This window comes from Polyodon spathula, unplaced genomic scaffold (assembly GCF_017654505.1).
Source record: "Polyodon spathula isolate WHYD16114869_AA unplaced genomic scaffold, ASM1765450v1 scaffolds_1422, whole genome shotgun sequence".
Lineage (NCBI taxonomy): Eukaryota > Metazoa > Chordata > Actinopteri > Acipenseriformes > Polyodontidae > Polyodon > Polyodon spathula.
Window position 1 is genome coordinate 424,514 of NW_024472902.1, and position 15,207 is coordinate 439,720.

The 15,207-nt window shown below is 38.2% G+C and overlaps 1 protein-coding gene across 1 annotated transcript; it reads left to right on the forward strand.

The window, feature by feature from the left end:
• The first annotated feature begins 389 nt into the window (after positions 1–389).
• On the forward strand, positions 390–8,134 carry barhl1a (BarH-like homeobox 1a). Its single transcript, XM_041242708.1, has 3 exons — positions 390–1,780; positions 5,089–5,311; positions 7,638–8,134. Exons 1-3 carry the CDS (start codon positions 1,318–1,320, stop codon positions 7,930–7,932), a joined length of 981 nt encoding a protein of 326 aa, XP_041098642.1. The 5' UTR covers positions 390–1,317; the 3' UTR covers positions 7,933–8,134.
• Positions 8,135–15,207: the final 7,073 nt, after the last annotated feature.

The window sequence follows — 15,207 nt, forward strand, 5'->3', positions numbered from 1 at the left end:
GAGGATCAGATGACAGTAGAAGTAGAAGAGGAGGTAAAGACGAAGAACTCCAGCCAAGTAAAGCGTGTCAAGTTTTTAAATAAATACTGCTGGAAGCGGAGGGGTAGAGAGAGATCCAGCCTCTCCAGATAACAACCCCATTATAAGCCTCATCAATGATGTAATGAAAGCAAACAGTGTGGAAATTGCCAGTAACCAGTTGGATCTGGGGCTCCTAATTAATTCAGTGCCTGTTTTAATCAAAGTGAGGGGGGGGGGGGTTCGAGTTGCCTCCTCATCGCAGGCGAGTCATCATCCAAAAAAAGACGATCCAGCCAATGGCAGGCCGCCGCTCGGGACACGCGTGGACGGGACACCTTTAAAACCTCGCTTGTGTGCGCGACACAGCTTCATTTTTTAGGGAAAGTGTCACCGGTAGGCATTAGCTGGCTGGTGTTTGTGTTTAACCCGTTTTACCTCTGGGCTAGTCACTTGTCCGTTTTACCTCTGGGCTAGTCACTGTCTGTTTTCCGATCTCGACTGTCCATGACTCTGAATGTGGAACCGCCTTTCTTTCTCTCTCTCTCTCTCTCTCTCTCTCTCTCTCTCTCTCTCTCTCTCTCTCTCTCTCTCTCTCTCTCTCTCTCTCTCTCTCTCTCCTCAATAAGGCCACTGCAGCCAGCTATATCTGATCTAATTAATTTTTCAGCACTGTTAGCTGCTTCCTCGAAACCGCTCATGTCGTCAGTGAATTCCCATTGACTTTGACCGCGCCGGTCGCTGTCCGCGGTTCTGAAGTCTGTCCTTCACTATCAGCTCGGGGATCCTCTTTATCAAAATTAACAATTATATATATATATTTTTAAAAAATCCATTAATACTTATTACTTTAATATCATCTGAAAATAAACTGCATCACTATTTTTTTCAAGCTTCTGCTTGAAGATTTTTTTTTTGGGGGGGATTTCTGGAAAATCAATTAAAGTCTGCAGCTGGAAAATGCTTCCAAACGGTATCGATTTTTAAATGATACACGGACAACGTAGCTGAAAAGCAGCATTGATTTGTTTTGTAAGTTTATGTCTACAAGGGACGTCTGGACTTTTTTTGTGTTTGTTTTATTATTATTGTTTTTCAATTCCAAAGTTTGAAAAAAAAAAGTTTTTTTTTCCCTTGGAGAAGAAAGATTGAGGAATATTCCATCTAGTGCTTTCAGATTTGGAGTGGCTTGAATTACCCGTTTATTTGTTTTATACCCACGCGTAGATCCTGCGTTGAAATTGTCTGCCGGCAGAGACTCCAAATGCTAGTCTAAAGAAAGTCCAGCAGTTTTTGGAAATGGAGGCCTCTGCCAACGGTTCCAGTTTCGGGATCGACTCTTTACTGTCCCACAGACCAGGAAGTCCCGTTTTATCCAAAGGGGACAGTTTGATGGCAGAATGCAGATCCCCGTTAGTTCCCAGCCCGGGCTCCGACCTGGGAAGCGGCTGCTCGTCTCCTCCTTCCCCGAGGCGGGAGTGCGTTGAAGCTGCCGTGCAAAGACAAGGTCACCCCCTCGGGTTGGACTCCCATCCCCAACGCGGGCAGGTGTCGGGCGGCTCACAGCCCAGGACCGTCACCTCTTCGTTCCTCATCAGAGACATTTTAGCGGACTGCAAGCCGCTGGCAGCCTGCGCCCCGTATTCCAGTAATTGCCAACCGACTCAAGATCCAGGGCGCCTGGCGTCTAAAATCTCAGACGACTTTATAGACAAAGCGGACAAAATCCACAGCAATTCCTCCTCAGATACAGAGTATAGAGGTAAGCGGGATTACAGAGCAAGCAACATATACATTTGATCTGCCATCTAACGAGAACGGTAACGCATGATAGCATCCAGATTTTAAGAAAACACACTTAACGCTTCCGGTGTTTTGAGCGCAGTTGAGAGTTTGGCTCAGCTGTCAATAAGTTTTTATTCAGCTTGTTCTGTTTTGTATTGATAACCGTTTAGATATATAATATATATATATATATATATATATATATATATATATATATATATATATATATATATATATATATATATATATATATATATATATGATCATTTTATCTGAGATAAAATAATTTTGCAGACAGTAATTAAAACACATGGTTAGAAGTCCTCCGTTTTAGTAAAATGCAGCACTGTTTAAAGCTAGGCTGGTTATTTTAATAACAACATCAAGAAAGTAAAAGAAACGGGAGGCTACAGGACTGTTTAAAACAGGAAAGCCGGCGCACTCCCTTGCTGTTTATTACGCCTCTATTCGTGTTTAAAGTGTTAATAAACGATCGTGTTTAAACCTTACGAAGCACAGAATCCAAACTGAGACATCGTTTCTTTCAAATTGATAACAGATAGGAGGATTAAAGCTTGCAAATCTAAATTAAACACAGACCCGTGCTTAAATATTTTACAAGATCTCGCTTTACAAATTCATTAAAAAAAAAATAGAGAGAGCGAATATTAATCTGGTTTTGTAGAAATTTGCAGACGTAAAATTCCAACAGGAGCCTGCGCATTATGTTCAAATAATATTTGAAAAGTAACACTTTTTAACATGAGGTTTCAAAAATGATTTATTTTTCTCTTTCATTACTTATAAGCAAAAAAGATAATATGCTATTATCTTAATGGGTAAATATTAGTAAATAATAATTTAACACATAACAGTACAACACACACACACACACACACACACACACACACGCCATCATCAAGTGTTTGAGCTCAGTGGGTTATTTTGTATGTTATATTATATCGATCCAATCCCTTCACTATTCAGCATTCATAATCGTCTATATTATTAGTTTGTAAGTGCAACAGATATTTAAAAATGTTCTCAGGAGTAGAAGGACTTAACAAAAAAAGAATCGCTTGATCAATTTTAAAATGGTTTCATTTGTGTTGTCAAAAAAAAAGGGGGGGGGGGGGGGGGGGGGTTCTGAAGCGACCGTTTATGTTTGCAAAAAAATAAAATAAAATAAACAGATTGACAGTGAAGCCCAGGAGACAGCCCTTCACAAAGATGCGTCTTTTTAAATCTTCCCAAAATCCGGACCGGGAAATCCGTCCTTCTTCATTGACAAGATAATGAGGCGGCGCAGCCCCCGACTCAAAGTGTCTTCAGCACGGAAAACAAGAAACTGCAACGACACTGAAAACTAGAGCGGAGATACACTGTACAGAAAAACACACACAAACAAACCTTTCTATTCTCCGCATCTCTCACTGACTGGCAAGAGCCGCTCCGTCTGTCACAACGGTGCTTTAAACGACAAAGCAGATGCATTATTATTATTATTATTATTATTATTATTATTATTATTATTATTATTATATTATTAATAATAATAATAATAATAATAATAATAATAATAATAAAATAACAGAAGCAATAATAACACTCATTTTAGAACGTCTCTGGTATTATTGATTATATCTATTATACAATTGTGGTATTATATAATTATATATATTATATTTATATATATATATATATATATATAATAATATATATTGATATATATATTATATATATATACAATATATATATGTATATATAAATATTGTTAATTGAAAATTAAAATGTTTGGTGTTAAATTTTTAAATATTTTGGTCACTTATTGAACTAAAATGTTTAAAGTAAGATTAGTGGATTTAAATTCACAAGAAAATGTTCTACAAATATTTGGAATTAATGCTGCACAACAACAACAACAACAACAACAACAACAACAACAATAATAATAATAATAAATAATAATAATAATAATAATAATAATAGCTTAGTCTGTGTGTGTGTTAAATGCGTTTTCATGAAGCCCAGCACTGCATCTTTGCTGCACAGTGTACACGCAGTGATTTGCAGCGTCAGGCTCCTAATATATTTGAGGGATTCGGTGCAGTTTGTCCCTCTCTATTCGCGTTTGCGGTCTTGGTTGCGGGTTATCCGCGTCTCTGGGAAGATTCTCCAGTCTTGCTTGACGGGTTTGGATCCCTCGTGGCTCAATTAACCGGATTATTGTGCTCGTGGAGAGACACATCAACTCTAATTCAACTCGCTCGCTCCCCCGTGTCGCTGTTCTTCAAACAGCCGAAAAACAAAACACAAAATGAGTGCAATCTGAGAGCTTATCAGAGGCTTTTCTGTCCCTCTACTTCTGCGAGGATTCGCGCATATATATATATATATATATATTATATATATTATATATCTATATATATATATATATATATATATATATATATATATAAAAGCCACTTAAGGGCCAGGGACAAAATGAATGAATTTGGTCATTAACAAAATATTAAAAAACACATTTTAACGTTAGGATGTGCTATCCTACACTCTTTTTGGTGTAAATTAATACGATAGGATGTGAGATAATATAATAATAATAATACACAATAATAATATTATTAACACAGCATTAAGAGTACAGTAATCATCACTACAGTATCTGCACCTCCTGTGTTTTTTCTTTGTATAACTTTTTATTAAATTAATTAGACACAGGGTTGGGATAAGAAGTCATTCAACTCAATATATTAGCCTCCAATAACTTACAAGCAAAATCGTGTTTAAAATAAAGCCATTATTTTATACAACCAAACTAAATCTTTGAGGAACCAAACACAGATATTGTGTAATTGTCTGAGAGTATACTGCACACGCACAGTAAAGTTAAGGGTAACCAAATTAACCATTATAGACGCATCTACATGCAATGCGTATTAAAACGCTTGCATAACATTGTTGTGTTATTCTTATCGTTTTTTTGTTTTTTTTTAATGGCATTTGGCCAATACAGAATACTGTTTTGTCTGCCTTACGGGTTTATCTTTCTAACTAATTCTCTGAATCCCGTTTCTGTATTTTGCTTTCGGGCTTAGCTTGTTATAATTTTTATTTTATTTTTTTTTTATTTTTTTTGCATGAATGTTTTGTTGTGTATTTATTCTTGTTCGTTCCTAACAATCAAACTAAATGCGTTTTCAGTGAAAGAGGAAGGCGACCGGGAGATATGCAGCAGTATTTATTCTTGTTCGTTCCTAACAATCAAACTAAATGCGTTTTCAGTGAAAGAGGAAGGCGACCGGGAGATATGCAGCAGCCGGGACAGCCCCTCGGTCCGGCTCAAGAAGCCCCGCAAAGCGCGGACCGCGTTCACAGACCACCAGCTGGCTCAGCTGGAGCGCAGCTTCGAGAGGCAGAAGTACCTGAGCGTGCAGGATCGCATGGAACTGGCGGCGTCTCTCAACCTCACAGACACGCAGGTCAAAACGTGGTACCAGAACAGGAGGTAAGAGGGAGCGCGGAGTGAGCCCGACTGAGACTGCGTCATTCGACCGCTTAGTGTTAGGGGCAGGATCAAATCATAGGTTCTTATCCAAAAACGACATGCGTGCATTCTTTTGGAGAACGAAGATTACTGGATTATTTTGACTGAACAACTTTGGGATATCAATAAAGGGTTAAACGCAAAACGCAACCAAAGAACCACATCTCCAGCCATAACGCGTCACACTTGGAATCGTCAGCGTGTGCGTTCTGTAGAGAACCTTGACAATAGCAGGCGTTCCAGATCGGCGTTCCAGTACAGCAGCGTCAAACTGGGTAAAGAATAACGCGATTCCTCGCACAGAGCCACGCAGCTCTCTGATTTCATGTCATAAACTTGAGCCTCTGCAGATCACTCTTAATAAAGTTATCTCCGACCCTCTTGACAGCTGCAGCCTTCTATCTAGTCGGATGATTTAAGCAAAGGAGGCCAAATAAAGGGGCCCAGCAGCTACACCTTACAAAAGCTTAAAGTGTCGCGAAAGACAGCCTCCGAGCGGAGTCTTTAAATCTTTTCAAGTTGCATAATTACACGGCTTACCCCCTCAGTCGTTTTTAAAAGGTAACCAGCAGTTAAACGTACCCCAGTAAGGGGGGGGGGGGGGGGGGCAACGAATGGGCGTAAACTGGGAACAGCTGGCAGGTGGGTACAGCCAGACACGATAACCTAAATGCATATATGATACGAGCATAAAAGCGAAACAGTGATATCGAGCGAACACTAGTTCAAAAGAACAGGCCGTTAATTCAGACGCATTTTACAAAGCAGCTCACGCCTGCACCTAGATCCGTGTTTGACGTGCCTCTGATTTCAACACCGCTGTCCTTGCTTTAGGACACAAAGAAAGCAAGGTGGGGATCAGGCGTGCAGGCGATTAATAAATACAACGCGAGGGACTGCAAGCGAAAAGGAAAACGAACGCCGACCAGCACAACGATTTCAGCCGAACACTGGCGCAAGTGTGCTGGCTGGACTGGTCTTTAGTGCAAACGAAGAGGAAAGCGATGAAAAAGCACGGGTTTATGAAAGCTACTCTGCCCAATTTTAAAGTGCAATGTTATCAACATGCTTATTAAACACTTGTAAAACGGCATGAAACACATATAAAAGCAGAACACATTTAAGAATGAATAATGCATGTGATTGACTGCATGCGGCGCATGCATTATTCAACCCCTCGTACTGTAATTACACAATTATTATAATTCTGAATTATTTACCTGTGCGAATTGCTTTCAACTGTCTGTGACAATCTGACATGAGCATAATCGATTGCTATTAATGAAGGGCTATTGGCCATAGGGTTATTAAACAAACCACAAGAAGAACAGTTTTCCGAACAGCTGCTCGGTTCGGCTCTAAAGTTTGAATTTCACACCAATATATTACAGTTTCTGTCTCTTTTATTATAGAAAAAAACAACCCCGCATAAATAGATCTGTTATATACAGAATATCGTCCACTCCGGGAGAGCTCAGAGCGCCTGCGTGGCTTTGAAAACTCTAAAGGATACTGAACGGTTTAGCCGAAACTAAATGGCTATTTGGATCCGGTACAAAATGAAACTGGTAAATACAGTAGAGGCCGTTGATATTAAACAACGCGGCCCTAATAATGTTTTATTATTAATGATTACATTCTACAATAAAAAAAAAAACGTGTTTCACCCATTCATTCATTTGCTGATGTAAGCCAAAGGAAAGCGCGTATATCGTGTAAATATATAAATACATAAATATATCCGTGTATAGCGCCATACAGGCATTTGGCCCGGTTAGTTTGCCTTCACGCCACTGGACCAATTGCAGAGGCAAGGTTATTATTATTATTATTATTATTATTATTATTATTATTATTATTATTATTATTATTATTATTATTATTACACACACTGGTTGCTCGGGGTCTCAGATATGTCAATGTGTGGAAAAGTTCAAATTGAATTACGGGTTTGTTTATTAGCCTATCCAATAATATGCTTCAGTGTACTTTTTATCTGGGCCAACCAGTACAGGAAAAGGAGAAAATAAATGAGAGACAATAATGCAGTCTAATTCATGGCTGAAACAGCCGGGGTCGTATTGCGACTATTAATACGCAGGTAAAGAAAACGAAGCTTAAACCAGCATTTCAGCCGCAAAAGCAAAATGAACTAAAAAGGAAAAAAAAAACGTGCCTTTGTGAATTGTAATTACATTATAGAGTAATTATTATTTTTCTTTGTTTACTATATACCTAGCCTATAGTATATGTATTAATGTGTTTCTCTTTTTTTTCTACCACAAAGGACAAAATGGAAGAGACAGACCGCAGTGGGACTCGAACTTTTAGCAGAAGCTGGGAATTACTCGGCCTTGCAAAGGATGTTTCCGTCGCCCTATTTCTATCCGCAGAGCCTGGTGTCAAACCTAGACCCCGGGGCAGCCCTGTACCTGTACCGGGGCCCGTCCGCTCCTCCCCCGGCTCTGCAGCGGCCCCTCGTCCCAAGAATCCTGCTCCACGGCCTGCAAGGAGGAAGCGAACCTCCCCAGTCTCTCCCCTCGCTTGCTGGAGTCCTCTCCCGGGCCGCGCAGCCGCGGTGAGCTGCCCTGAAAGACACTGTCAACACACGGCTGCTCCGAACTTTATTTATGGGGAAAAAAGAGAAGCATTTTAACTGTTTTTTTCAGAAACTGTGGTTACATTACAAAACTTTTAAACCACACAGAACTCTAAAAAAAATAAAAAAAATAATAATAATATTTTGAACTAATACTCCCGCACATTTTTTTTTTGTTTGTTTTTTTTGAGGGGAAAAATAAATCTGAGGTATTTTATTTTATTTGTTTCAGCTCAACCTACAAATATGTGTTTTTTATTTAATTTGTCTTTTTAAAAAAAAAAAAAAAACAGAGGCAGAAACATGGCCTGTATATTACAAAAAAAAATTATAATAATACTTTGAAAGAAATCCCATAATTTGTATTTCTAACGTGTCATACAGACCAACATACATTTCAACGGGGTTAATGCACAGCAGACGAACAGCGACAGCAAGGATCCTGCACTAACACTTCATAATAAATAGAACTCATATATTTATATTACAGGAAACAAAGGTTGACAAGTTCACCTTAAAACGCACAGAGTTTGTAAGATTTCTGCAACCTGTCGCAACACTCCCCTCCAATCGAGGCAGGGGTCTTTTGTTTAAAAAGGACATTCATATAGGCATGATTTTGTATTGTATTATATTTTTTTCAGTTAAAATAAATGTATTAATTTGACACTATAAACTACTTCCTATAGTGTTGACTTCAAAATGCCAGTCACGGAGCTTGCAGCTACAAGCCCTTATAAACAGGAGGGAAGCATCACATAAAAGCACTTTCTTGATGCGCTATCAGCCCGCCACGCTTACATGAAGACACCAGCAGCTTCTTCTGTCTCAATGACGAGAACAACACAGTCGTTATGCGAGAACAACAATAATAATTAAAAAAACTCCAAATGGAATTGTGTGCAAGCCATTATTATTATTATTATTATTATTATTATTATTATTATTATTATTATTATTATTATTATTATTATTATTATTATTATTATTTATTTTACAGTGTCTACTGCACGTGTAGCCATTTTAAAACAGATCCCAAATTTGGCTACTGAGTTTGTCCTTTTCAACGTGGTGAACTAAAGGATCGGTTTTCAACGTGGTGAACTAAAGGATCGGTTTATAAAACATTCTTCAGCGCATTTCTTCAATTCAATACAAGTAATTTGAATAAATAAATAGTATCGCTTTTAAAACTTTCCTGTTATCAAACAAAAAACATAATTTGGTGGCAGTGAAACTGCATAATTAAAATTATATATATATATATATATATATATATATATATATATATATATAACTTCACATTATCACGTGTTAGAGAGAGAAACAGAAGCTCTATTAGGAACGCTTGTTCGTCTGCTCTGGTGCAAGCACATTTATTTCAAAACTTGATTTTTGGTAATCTTTTCTTTCATTTTATTTTATTAAACAAACCAGGTGTCCGTATATGTATTATTTTTGTAAGGTTTATTTATTGTAAGTTCCAGAATTATTTATATATTCAGCTACAGAGGCGATGTACGGTTTTTTTTTGCACGGATTATTTGATAACACAGTTTACCCCGCGTCTCTGTGAAGTCTCCTGAGCAAACCCCTGTGCTAATAGGAACCAGAAGGGGTGAACTTGAAGGGGGGGGGGATTGTTAATAATTAAACAATCGACTAATAATAATTAGGCAATCGATTAACCCTTTGCGCCTGAATCGTCTGTCGTGACGAGGCGTTCTCTCCAGTGAGCGGGTTAATATTTATGAATATTGATGTGTAACAACAGTGTAAATTGTTTTTTTTTTTTTTTTTCTTGGTGAAAATGTATACTGAAACTATTTATTTGTGAAACGGCTCATATTGTGAAGTGGTTCTCGTATTTCTGTATATTTAAGTTTTTTTTCCCCATTAAAAAAACTAAAACAAAAACTGGTTTAGACAGAATGGGGAATTTTACTTCAAGAGAATTACTTTTTTAAATGTACAAATAAAATTCTTACATACAAAAAACAACCAGACTCCGTTTTACTGAGAACAGTGGAGTAGATAGATAGATAGAGATAGATAGATTTGAGTTGATTGGGGCCCATAAACGGCAATATGTTTTGCATGTTTAAGCTGACTGCCCCGTGAAGACCCTCCTGTCACAGGAAACGCTGCTGTTTATAAATGTGCACCAATAGTTGTTTTTATTAATAAGCAGTTCAATTCGTGAACCAGCCAAACTTCTTTCCTCCTGTGAACTCATAAACTTGTTTTAGCGAGGGCTGCGCATGTGGTTTCTGAGCTTTGACGCCCGTCGCAATCTGTTACTACATTTGTGATTTCAGGGTCGCTTTCATCGAAAAAAAAAAATACATAGCCTATTTTTAAAAATCAGTACAATACTACAAAATTATAAGTTAAAAAAAATAAAGATAACTCCCCTGAATCGGGGCCCCTTGCACTGCTTGGTCCCCGAAGATTTTGCTTATTCTGCTTTTACCTGTACGCCGCTGCTGAACTTTTGGACCTGTTGAACTGTGATTTAATGGGTTAGTGTCAGTGCGTGCATTACCAGTAGAGATATTTGGGATTACAATGCCCAGCAACAGGAAATAAACAACAATGAAAAAAACAAAATAAAACACAATGAGGTCATGGAACAAACCAAACCTTCCAAACGAAGCGGAATTCGGATCTCTTGGTTCTCTCACACTGCGACCAGTACTGAGCACACAACCCTCTGCGGCTCAATGTAAGAATGGATCGTAGAATCTGAACTAAATTAGGGTTCCGTTGGAATCTCAAAGATTGTGCTTAGAACTCCCACAGAACCCCTCAATTCTAAAAGGGTTCATAAATAATGAAATCACTGTATCTGCAAAATGATCATAACTGTAGCGTGCAAATGAACGTGGGGTAAATGAACACGCGTACTAGCTTGTGCTAGTCTCTTAGCACACTGTAAATTATAAATTATTAATTTATTAGAATCTATTAAAACACAATACATCAAAAAAAAAAAAAAAAACAAGAGCTATACAAAATAAAGATGGGATGGTGAACTTTTGTCCAAATAACTTCAGTAAGTTTTATAATCACTTTTTTAAAAGGCTTATGAAGTACATCCTTTGAAATGTACATTTAATGCATACTAAAATGTGATGCCATTGCAGTTTTGAAGCAGTGCGCATAGTCAGAAAGCAATCCTACAGAAATATAGGCTCAAATAATTAAATGCATGCTACCCTATATAGGACCCTTCCAGCTGGTGATTTTAAATCCACAGTGTGATAGAGCAGGGCTTCTTACAGGACTGTAGATTGAAATCCACAGCGTGATAGAGCAGGGCTTCTTACAGGACTGTAGATTGAAATCCACAGTGTGATAGAGCAGGGCTTCTTACAGGACTGTAGATTGAAATCCACAGTGTGATAGAGCAGGGCTTCTTACAGGACTGTAGATTGAAATCCACAGTGTGATAGAGCAGGGCTTCTTACAGGACTGTAGATTGAAATCCACAGTGTGATAGAGCAGGGCTTCTTACAGGACTGTAGATTGAAATCCACAGTGTGATAGAGCAGGGCTTCTTACAGGACTGTAGATTGAAATCCACAGTGTGATAGAGCAGGGCTTCTTACAGGACTGTAGATTGAAATCCACAGTGTGATAGAGCAGGGCTTCTTACAGGACTGTAGATTGAAATCCACAGCGTGATAGAGCAGGGCTTCTTACAGGACTGTAGATTGAAATCCACAGTGTGATAGAGCAGGGCTTCTTACAGGACTGTAGATTGAAATCCACAGTGTGATAGAGCAGGGCTTCTTACAGGACTGTAGATTGAAATCCACAGTGTGATAGAGCAGGGCTTCTTACAGGACTGTAGATTGAAATCCACAGTGTGATAGAGCAGGGCTTCTTACAGGACTGTAGATTGAAATCCACAGTGTGATAGAGCCGGGCTTGTTACTGGATGGTCAGCTTGCATCCATTTGCGTTTTAGCACACGGCTTGACTACAGACTTTTTATTTCTGCACACCTACCCTAAACGGCCTTGCTAGAAGCCAAATTGCGCATTGTTATAAAAGCACACTTTTTGTTTTTTGTTTTAATGTTTTAAAAATAAATAGCAATAGGTATGTCAAAATATGAAGTTACTGCTCTCCCATATATTAGGCTATAAAAGAACACAATTCATTTTTCCAAACCCATTTCTAAGAACTTTTTTTTTCAATTCACAAAATATATTATTATTATTATTATTATTATTATTATTATTATTATTATTATTATTTATTAAAAACATTGAAATAAACAATTATAAGTCCTGTTTAATAAAAGACAACTGTGATTATATATAAATGTGAATGTTAAAATAGGCGACACTGTGTATTTATTTGGTAATTTCTGCATGAGTCCCCTGTCTGTGCCCGGCGCAAACCAGCAGAGATTAAAGGGTCCGGTCAATCTGGAATTCCACAATTCTAAAGACTTGGCGTCATCCCCGATAGAAGCGTGCCGCATTGACGGTTGAAAGGTGCAGGATGCCAATCAGCTTTGAAGCATTTGCAAAGGACTGCAACACTATATTCTATTAAAGACGCCTTTCCTTTCCACCCAAGATATATGTTTACTGTCATGGAAGTTAAAAACAGAAAACGTGTTGCAACTATAAACTTCTAATCAAAACAATTCAGCCTGGCTTAACTTTAAGAAAACAAACGGCGTATCACTTAATAACGGGTAAGGACGACTCCCTATTTCTGCCCGTCTTCGGGTTTGAGAAAAGCATGCACATGAATAAATATGCAATTTTAAACCTTGTAGTCTACAGTTTAGTGAGACTTGTGCACTTACTGCATTATTTGCTTACCGGATTCAGATTTAAGGTGTTAATCATTTCTTATCATAAATGCATTAATCTAGTTAACCTTTCAGCCTTATTAATTTATATTAAATGACATATTTCATTCTCATATACAGACAAGATGTGTAAGACCATGCAGAATTGCACTGCGGTTTGGCAGGCGCTGAAAACGTTACAGGCACAGAAAATGACAGTTTTCAACGCTGACTAAATAATTATCCGATGAGACGTGGAGTAAGACTGTAAATTGTGATTTCTTTATTAAATTCGTCGATTTCGAAAAACAGACGCAAGCGGTATTCCTGAAAGTGGGTGATACAGGCTTCAATGTTAGCAAACATGTTACCAAACATAATCCCAAATCACTGTATGTGTGACATCAATTGCACGCACGTTTAAAACGCATATTAAAATAAAGCCATACATAAAACAACGTTTTCTTTAGGTCTTTAAAAGTGCGTAACTGACATATTTCCTGGCGCTCCCCTAATAAGGCCTCCTCTTTTAAAACCCTTGACAAACATGTCTGTACAGTTCACAAAATGCAGAGCGCTCTAATATTATAGGCGCCGTGGATGCTTTACGCGGTTTATCATCAAAACAATGCATTCATTCCAGAGGGGAAGTATTTGTGTGATAAGAAACCAGAACTTATCAGTACCAGTAACCAGAACTTTAAGTTGAATGTGTTTTTTGTTTTTTTTAAAGGAAGCTAAACATAGCCTCATGGCGCACAAGTAAATACAATATACAAACGCTTCAATGGTGCTGCTATAACGTGTAGTAGGTACCCGCTCCAGGGCAGCTCGCTGGTAAAGTTTCCCTGCTATATTACGGTTTAACTAATGATACCGACTCAGGAGGGAAACAATACAACCACCAAACGGCTTGTGTCAACATTTATTTCTTTCATAAACAATAGAAGTCGATGAAATATTAATGACTGTCAAAGTGTGTAATTGTTTAAGTGCCCTAAATGATCCCATTTGAAACGGATTGTTTCCACCCTTTCCTATAGAAAGAGTGTCGGTTGTCTGGTGGCTGCCAGGCACCGCTAACAGCTGGCGGCCGGGAGAAGCTCACTGTCTCATGGATCAGGAGAGCGGACAGCTGGTCAGCGTAGTAGCCTGGACCCCTTCCCCCACTCTTGCCTGCCTTAAACTATCCAAAACATTAGCCTTTCTACCTGGTGTGTGGGGAGTTGGAGGCAGAACAGATTTGCTAACGTTTAGACAAAAGAGTTTAATAGCTTATAATTGGAACTCGATAAATGCGTATTACCCTCGTCGTCAACCCGGTCCCCTCCCTGCTGCAGCATTAGAGCAGCCCGTGTTACAGAAAGACAGCCGTCTGTCCACCAGAAATGAAGGAAAGCGTTTCAGAGTTCAGAAGCGCATATACTAGATTTCAAATGACTCAAATATATATATATATATATATATATATATATATATATATATATATATATATATATATATATATGCATGCAGATTTATCTACATTATTTTTTACAAAATAAAATATAAAATGTTTAAAGCTTTTTTGTTGGTCTGTTCATACAAACCTATTACAACAAATAAAAGCGATAGAATGCCTTTGCATACAAATTTACAAGTACAGTACGTATACAAAATTAAAAATAATAATAAAAACACAGAACGTTCAACGGTGTGAGAAATGTTTAAATGTTGTTTTTCCATGGAAGTTTAATTGTAATAAAACGCATTATTCTGAGACAGCTTGAAGACGCGCTGCACGCCGAGTTACTTCTACAATTAAAAGGCGTAGTTACAGCACGATGTGTGTTGGTGTAAAGAGACTAATACCCTTGATATGACTGAAAAGGGTTATTCTTGCGAAGTGCACAGCAGCTAATTAAGTCAAAAGCTCCCCATTCTTGTCGGAAAGCGCGGAGATTTTTGCATCTGAAAAGATACTGGTAAATCCCCCGGCTCTTACTTCAGATTGTCCCCGGCTCAGGGTTAATGAAGTGCGGATAGAGTCTAGCTGAGCTCCCGGCAAACAATAAAAAACACAACACGGGGAGACTTAAACCCAGAGGATCAGTGACTCAAATTAATCTCATTGACTCAGAATAAAACCAAACAAAAAGAGACTTCAAATCAAATTAGGAGTCAATCAAAGACCAATTTGCATTGTGCGGTGTGTGTGTGTGCGCGCCTCCGGGTGAGATTCAGGGTTTGAGGGAGGATGTTCTTTCACAGCCCGTGAGAAGAACGATCAAGTGTGATTTGTTTTTGATCTTGAGCACCTCGGATACATGTGTTCACTCATTTTTGTTGAAACAGAAAGTTGTGTGAAATGGATAAGAAAGTATAATAACTATATTCAGAATGTGAGGGATTCCATAACGCGATGATGGGGGTTCTATTTAGACCTAGTTATGCATTCAGGGTTCT

Excerpts from the sequence above, each read along its gene's own strand:
- barhl1a (XM_041242708.1), top strand. The coding sequence starts at position 1,318 with ATGGAGGCCTCTGCCAACGGTTCCAGTTTCGGGATCGACTCTTTACTG. Across the intron at positions 1,781-5,088 it reads CTCAGATACAGAGTATAGAG|TGAAAGAGGAAGGCGACCGG; the intron begins GTAAGCGGGATT and ends ATGCGTTTTCAG. Across the intron at positions 5,312-7,637 it reads ACGTGGTACCAGAACAGGAG|GACAAAATGGAAGAGACAGA; the intron begins GTAAGAGGGAGC and ends TCTACCACAAAG.